This window comes from Phyllobates terribilis, unplaced genomic scaffold (genome assembly GCF_046119375.1).
Source record: "Phyllobates terribilis strain yellow unplaced genomic scaffold, ASM4611937v1 Scaffold_1__5_contigs__length_1240528914, whole genome shotgun sequence".
Lineage (NCBI taxonomy): Eukaryota > Metazoa > Chordata > Amphibia > Anura > Dendrobatidae > Phyllobates > Phyllobates terribilis.
Window position 1 is genome coordinate 245,267,670 of NW_027362761.1, and position 8,172 is coordinate 245,275,841.

Consider the following 8,172-nt stretch of genomic DNA (forward strand, 5'->3'; position numbering starts at 1 on the left):
TCTTCTCCTCATTCTCATTCTCAGCCCATCCACGTCGGAGAGATGGGACACAGGTTGTGTAGGTACTAGACTCTGTTGTGCTAGCCACCAGCTCCTGTTTCTCCTCTTCCTCCTCAGTGTCCAATTCCTCATTGTTACCCAATCCGCACTGAGCAGATGAAATAAAGCTGGCCTTGGTGGAATCTCTCTGTCTTATGTCTTCCTCCATCTCCACCTTGTCCACATGCATAGCTTCATGTTTAATTGTGACCAGTGACTGTTTAAGAAGGCAGAGAAGCGGGATCATTGCGCTGACTATGGCGTCATCGCTGCTCACCATCTTTGTGGAGTCCTGAAAGTTTTGGAGAACCGCAGAAATGTCAGACATCTATGCCCACTGTTCAGTTGTCATGTGCGGAGGTTGACCAGAATACCGATGGGCATGTTGGAGCTGGTACAAAACAACTGGCCTCTGCTGCTTACAAAGCCTTGCCAGCATGTGCATTGTGGAGTTGCAGCACATGGCGACATCACACACCAGTCGGTGAGCTGGCACTTGTGTGCAAAGCTGCAGCACTGTCAGAGCAGTGGCAGCTGTAGCCAACACGCGGAAATGGGCGCTGATGCAACGTACCTTGACCAGAAGCTCTGGAAAATCTGGGTAGGTTTTCAGAAACCGTTGAACTACCAAGTTTAGCACATGTGCCAAGCATGGCATGTGTGTGAGCTTGCCAAGCTTCACAATCACCACCAGTTTACGCCCATTATCACACACGACCATGCTTGGCTGGATGTTCAGCGGCAAACACCACTGTTTGGTCTGTTATTCCTTTAAGTAACTCTGCCGTGGTGTGAGGTTTGTCTCCTAGACAAATTAGCTTCAGGTGTGCCTGTTTCCGCTTCGCTGAGGCAGTGCTGTAGAGCTTCTAGCTTTCGGCTGATGTGGACGACTTGCTTTGAGATAGCACATCGGAGATGGAGGATAAGGAGGAGCAGGAGGGGGTGCTGGAACTGGTGAAGGAGGTGGAAGAAACCCTGATAGAAGTAGGGCCAGCAATCCTAGGCATTGGGAGCACATGTGCCATGCCAGGGTGGGACTCAGCCCCAGACTCCACAATGTTCACCCAGTGTGCTGTCAGGGAAATGTAGCGTCCCTGGCCACAATCTTGGACATGTGCTGATACAAGGTGGGAATGCCACATGGGGAGAAAAAGTGGTGGCTGGGACCCGAGTACCGAGTGACCACTGCTGCCATAAGTTGGCGGAAATCCTCCATACCAACCAGCCTAAATGGCAACATTTCCACAGCAAGCAGCCTGGAAATGTGCCCATATAGCGTTTCGGCCTGTGGGTTGGTGGCTGGGATCTTTCTTTTTTATTCCAAGGCCTGGGTTAGGGACAGCTGAATGCTGTGCTGGGATAAGGATTTGGAAGTGCCTGATGATGGTGCCTCAGAATGTGCAAGGACAGGTGCAGGGCGGGAGGCATCTGCGCCAGTGTCATGAACAGCGGATTGGGAAGCACCTAGCACGGGGGAAAAGGCAGTTGTGTCACCTGCTGGCTGCAATCGTGGGCCCAGGCGTTTGGCCCACCGAGTCGGGTACTTAGATGACATGTGTCTGATCATGGTTTGTGGTGGTTAAGCCCCTGCTGATCTTGCCATGGCACAAGTTGCAAATGGCTATTTTGTTACTCTCAGAACTTTCTATAAAAAGTCCAAGACTAGGTAACACCTAACTGTTTGATGGAGAAATTCATGAATGTCGGTTATCTGTGGAATACCTTCTCCATCTGGTTACCCCACTGCCTATTCCTATCAATTTCTGTGCTGCTTATCTCTCCCCCTCAGTGCTGCTGGCCTTGCTCTGCATGCCAGCTTCCCAGGTTGGAGCCGCGACTTGGTCATCCACCACCTTGTCTTTCACCACCGCACCCTGGTCCTCCTGATTTTATGACTTAACAACAACAAGACTTAGCGGTAACTCATCATCATCTTCCTCCTTATCCAAAATTTGCCATTAACCACCATCATGTTCTTGTGGACGTGGCTGTTCTAAGGTTTGTGTATCACTAAACAGCATGTCCTCCAGTCCCTCTTGGAGCATGTAGGTTGAGAGTCCACAATCAAGAAATTATGTTGTAAAGAGCTCCTCAGTGAGTCCTAGTGTGGGATCACTAGTTTCCTGTGACTCAACATGGTGGGAGGAAGGAGAATCATAATGACGATTAAGTGATTCAGACTTTAGGCTGGTGAAAATGGACAGTGGAAGACTGGGTGGTGCTGCCAAGCTTGCTGGAAGCATTATCTGCTCTCCAACCGACCACCTGTTCACACTGCTCTGGCTTCAGAAGTGGTGCCTGCAAAGTGTGACAGGAACCTATGTGCCACTGATAGGCATTTTTCTTGTGCTCCAGCAAAAGGCATAGACACATCTGACCCACAAGATCAGCATCTGCATGCAACATCATCAGCACTTCCACTTCCTCAACCCTTAAGGCACGCCTTTTGCATTTTGTAATTACTCGGTCTCTTGAAACCAATTTTTTTTTAATAAAAGAAAAAAAATGGTCATATGCAGCAATCAAAGTGGTTTTTGTGCATTTACTCCACCTTAATGTAATGGTGTTAGAGATCACAGAAATGTTCATAGACCACGTTACACTGTGTGGCTAAGAAATGGAAGCCAGGAAAATGTTTCAACGATTTTTGGGAGTGTTATATAACACAAAAAAGGACCTTAATGCACCTAATACTTGATGGATCAAAATATATTAAATTTTTTCAATCTCCACAAAAAAAGCTGTAGCTATATATTTGCCAACGGACTGCACAGACCTAATCCTTGTCTACAGACTGTATTCTGCCACTCTCCCTGCTCCTTCGACTCTGTAGAGTTGGAGTCATAATCGTGGAGTCGGAGTCAGGGAAATTGAGGAGTCGGAAGTTTGGCTTACCGACTCCACAGCCTTGGTTATGAGTTTCAGAAAATTTCGACACAACCCCCACTTTTTTCTTTTTTTTGCAAACTTCTGATTTTTTTTCACCATTAAAGTAATAAAAAAGCTGGACATGTTTGATATCGCCGTAATTGTACTAATGAGCAGAATCATATTGTGAGGTCAATCTTATCATAAAATGCACACCGTAAAAACAATTCCCAAAAACAATGTCAGAATTCAGTTTTTTTAATAATTTCTCCCCATTTTTCTGTACACTATCTGGTAAAATTAATGGTGTCAATCAAAAGTAGAACCTGTCCCACAACAAACAAGCCCTCATATGTCTATGTGTACATAAAAATAAAAAAGTTATGGCTCTGGGAAGAAGGGGAGGAAAAAGTGAAAATGCAAAAGCAGAAATTGGCCATGTCATGAAGGGGTTAAATTAAATTTTACATACAACAGGACTCAGCAATGACACATCTTATAGCAACACATAAAAGTCTTCAGGGAGGTTGTCAGACATCTTCTCATTCCACACCAAGTTTCACAGAGTAGATTGCTGCAGACTTTACAAGTTAATCTAGTACTGGTACTTATACTGCGGGAGCTGCGGCACTGCTGACACTATGCGCAGGATATTCACTCTTCTCCACGCACATAGTCCCAGCGTGGAGAGGAGTGAATATCCCCGCAGCTCACCTCGGCGTCTGAGGGCACGTGGCAGTGACGTTATGTGCTGCTCAGATGCGGAGGCGAGCTGCTGGCAGAACAGGAGCAGCGCTTGAGTAGAGGAAAGGAAGGTGAGTATGAGTGTTTATTTTTTTAATGTGTGGAGTGATGGGGGGCCATGGAAACCATGATAGGGGGGCCATACATACCAGGATTGAGGATGAGGGGGCCATGCATACCAGGATTGGGGATGAGGGGGCCATGCATATCAGGATTGGGGATGAGGGGAGCCATGCATATCAGGATTGGGGATGAGGGGAGCCATGCATACCAGGATTGGGGATGATGGGGCCATGCATACCAGGATTGGGGATGAGGGGTGACATGCATACCAGGATTGGGGATGATGAGGTCATGCATACCAGGATTGGGATGAAGGGGGCCATGTATATTAGGATAGGGGATGATAAGGTCATGCATACCAGGATTGGGGATGAGGGGTGTCATGCATACCAGGATTGGGGATGAGGGCACCATGCATACCAGGATTGGGGATGAGGGCACCATGCAAACCAGGATTGGTGATGAGTGGACAATACTTACCAGGATGGAGAAATTTAACAGTAGCTGCTGCATTTCCCACACTAGGCTTATACTTGAGTCTATACGTTTTCCCATTTTTTTGTGGTAAAATTAGGTGCCTCGGCTTATATTCGGGTCGGCTTATACTCAAGTATATATGGTAAATATTAATCTACTTTCATTAATGAATAATACAAATGCCCAATTTGCACTTTTCCCCTAAAATATATTATTCATAGTCCCACCAAAGAAATGAATTATAATACAACCCCAATTCCCAAAAAGTTGGTATGCAGTGTTTAATTTAAAGAAAACAAGAATGCAATGATATAGAAATCTCTTATAGCCATATTTAATTTGCAACTGAATAGAATACAGATCAGAAGGTGAAGGTTAGGCATTTTTCCATTTCATTTGAAAAAAATTAACTCATTTACAAATTGATGGCAACGACACATCTTAAAAAAGTTGGGACTGAGCCATGTCTACCATTCTGTAGCATCACCTCTTCATTTGACAATAGTCTGTCAATGTCTGTGAAGTGATTAGACCAATTGTTAGAGTTTGGGGACAGGAACGTTGTCCCAATCTTGTCTGATGTAGGATTCTAGGTGCTCAACAATCCTGGGTCTTCTTTGCTGGATATTTTGTTTGTCAAAATGTTTTCTGTTGGTGAAAGGTCTGGCCTGTAAGCGGCCAGTTCATCATCCGAGCTCTTCTTCTGTGAAGCCATGCTGTTCTGATGGAGTCAGTATATGGTTTAGCATTGTCTGGCTGAAATATGCAAGACCTTCCCTGAAACAGATGTAAGCATCATTAAAGGTTATATTTTAAACGTAGGAATCCTTAGTTAGGACTTAATTGCCTTGGCAATTTGTAAATAACACATGGTCTTAATAAGCATAAGCAATGATAGGTGGACAGTTAGTAATTATATAGCAGAATAATTAAATAGAAAAGTGACGGTCAGTGCCTAATACTAAATGACAGATTATACCTCCTATTTGGGATCTATCTAGTTAGAGAAAACAGTATTCGAAAGGGAATCTGTCAGATGATTTTTTCATAGCGTACTAATAACTGCTCTCATCAATGATTGATAGCAAGTGGCTGCAAGAAAAAGAAATTTTAATTTTCTCCATGTAGATGATATTTAACTGTGAGGAACCAGGAACTTGAGGTTCAAATTAGGGTTACTCCTGGTAAAACTGGGTGAGTTGATGTGTAGGTGTTCTCATGGGAAATCTAGAGAAGGGGAGCTAAATGTTTAAGTTTCTTCAGCTCCTCCCAAATCTCCAAAAACCTTTAATAGAAAATGTTTTACCAGCTGTGAAGTGAAAGTGCTCCATCTAGTGGAGAATAGATATATTGCAACTTATACGAACTCAAATAGGATTTTCCATTCTCTTGTGTAATAGCACAGCATGTTCTAATAAATCAAGTGGCCATTTATCACATATACACAGCACAATCTTTAAAACCTGACAGACTTTTACACTTTAAATTAGAAGGAACGTAACTGCATTGCAAGACATACTAATAAAATTTTGACAGCAGGGATCTTCTTAATAAATCACTATATCTAAAGGATATAAAGGATAAAAATTAAACATTCAACTCTGCTACAGTGTACATCCGTAGTGCGCATCAAATGGAGTCACAGTTAAAACTCCAAATAGGCAGTGAAAACAGTCTTCTGACTTTTCTCCAGTAAACTGTTATGTATGAGGTTTATGTAGGATGAGAGGTGAGATGTGTCACACTGTGCTGCCTGCAGGGCGCAGAGATAGGTGGCTGAGTCCTCTGTCTTCACATCACTGATAACCAGTTCTGTAGAGTTTAATGTCACCTCAGATGTGAATCTCCCCTGAGCAGAATTATCAGCGGAGCCTTTACTAATTCTACGTATTATGTATTGTGGGGCTGATCCAGGGTAATGGCGATACCAGTAAAGATAATACGTGGAGGTATATGAAGTTTTATAGGAGCAGGAGAAAGTGACTTTATTCCCTTCTTCAGTAAATATCTCAGAATTCATTGGCTCTATAGAGTCTCCAATAACTTGTCCTGAAAAATAACATATATAATCATCATTACTTTTATTAATTTCCTTATTTACCTATTATAAACATACATGGTTTATACATGACTAGTTATATTAATATTTTCACTACTTTTCTGCACTATATACAGAATAGCCCAGCGTCCTTCTTACCTGAGCAGAGAAGCAGTAAGATGCAGACAATGTGCCTGTTCTTCATTGTAGCTCTGATGTAACTGGTGTCTGGGGAGCAGATGATATAGGAAACGCTGTACTGTGCTGTATTATATGTGATGTGACATAACTGCAGGAGGAGGAGACAGGTCTGGGCTCATTGGGATATATGACATCATCAGCTCCTATTACTACATTATATAATTTACCCAAACCAAACATAAAGATCCATTTACAGAAATACACTGATATTTTAGTGCCTACAGACTAAAGACTGAAAACAAGCAAATTCTTTTTTTTTTATCTTTTAATTGTTAGACTAAATTGTCTAATTGCTATTAAAAGAGATATATTTGTACATACCCGTGTAGGATATGATGTAAAATACATTTTCAGCTTAAATTTAGTTGTTTTTCTATCTATAAATCATAGATGTGGACTTATTCATCCAATAATGGATGTGAGACCCTACATAAAGAATACATATCATATGTGCTCTCCCTTAATGCAGTAAGCTCCTTACCATGTCAGATTTCATAATACTGTCTCCAGAGGTGGAGACACGTGTTAAACAATCTGAACCGTGCTCTCACCAACGCCGTAACCCGCAAGGTCCACCTATCAACAGACACCTAGACAAATTGTTGTGTACAGGGACGATACATTTCTGTCATGTCACACTGGGGGAACCTGGTGGAGGGTGGGACAAAGGTGCAAACTGGAACATCACACATCCCACCCACACTAAGAATAGCAGGCCCAATTTCTGTCAGGGTTTCCACCTCTTCATTTTCCACTTCCTTTCTCCCCTTCTCCTGCTCCTCATCCTCTTCTGAATCACCCTCCCCATCACTGCCAACCTGGGACCTGTGCAGCAGCGCATTGGCAAAGTGGCAAGACGCTCTGCTGAAGCTGATTTGTTTAGGTCAGAAAGCACACACTGCAACAGAACTGTGGCAAGCTTTAAAACAACAGACCGATCAGTTGCTCTCCCCGCTGCACCTCCAACCCGTGGGCGTAACCTGGCGGTGGCTTTAAAGATTGACAAGCTGGTACACGTGCCATGCATGGCTCACGTGCTGAACCTAGTTGTTCAGAAATTTCTGAAAACTTACCGTGACTTGCCATACCTACTTGAGAAGGTGCACCGTACTGTATTAGCGCCCATTTCCACCATTCCTCTACTGCTTTTGCTGCTTTTACAGCACTGCAAAAGTGCTTGAATTTGCCAAGTCACCGACTCATTTGCGACCTGCCCACGTGGTGGAACTCAACCTATCATATGTTGGCGAGGATTAGTGAACAGCAGAGGGCAGTAGCTGAAAACCAGCTTCAGAATGCCGGTCAGACGGAGAGTCAGCCACCACACATAACAACTGTCGAGTGGGTGTGGATCGCTGACATTTGTGAGGTTCTTGAGAACTTTGAGTACTGCACCAACCTTGTGAGCGGTGATCAGGCTATTATCAGCGTAACCATCCCGCTGCTGTGTCTCTTGAAACAATCACTGCATAATCTCAAAGAGGAAACTTTGAGTGCCCAGCATGTTGATATGGAGCCAGATTTCCCAATGGGTGATACTACCCAGCCCAGCCAATATTCTGAGGCAACATTGGGTGATGAGGAAGAAGTTGAGGAGGGAGAGGACTTTTTTTAATGTGCTACCAAGGCGACTCGTAATGCTACAGAGGGGACACCCAACCCAAGCTTCATGTCTGTCCAGCCTGGATGGGCTGGAGAGGAGGAGGTGGAGGAGGAGACGAGTGAGCGTGAGGAGAGGATGG

The 8,172-nt window shown here is 43.9% G+C and overlaps 1 gene segment (V, D, J or C); it reads right to left on the reverse strand.

Moving 5' to 3' along the window:
• Positions 1-5,836: 5,836 nt before the first annotated feature.
• Positions 5,837-6,434, reverse strand: LOC141248994 (T cell receptor alpha variable 7-like). The segment is given in 2 exon segments: positions 5,837-6,240; positions 6,389-6,434. Coding segments are annotated over 2 exon segments (450 nt in total).
• Positions 6,435-8,172: the final 1,738 nt, after the last annotated feature.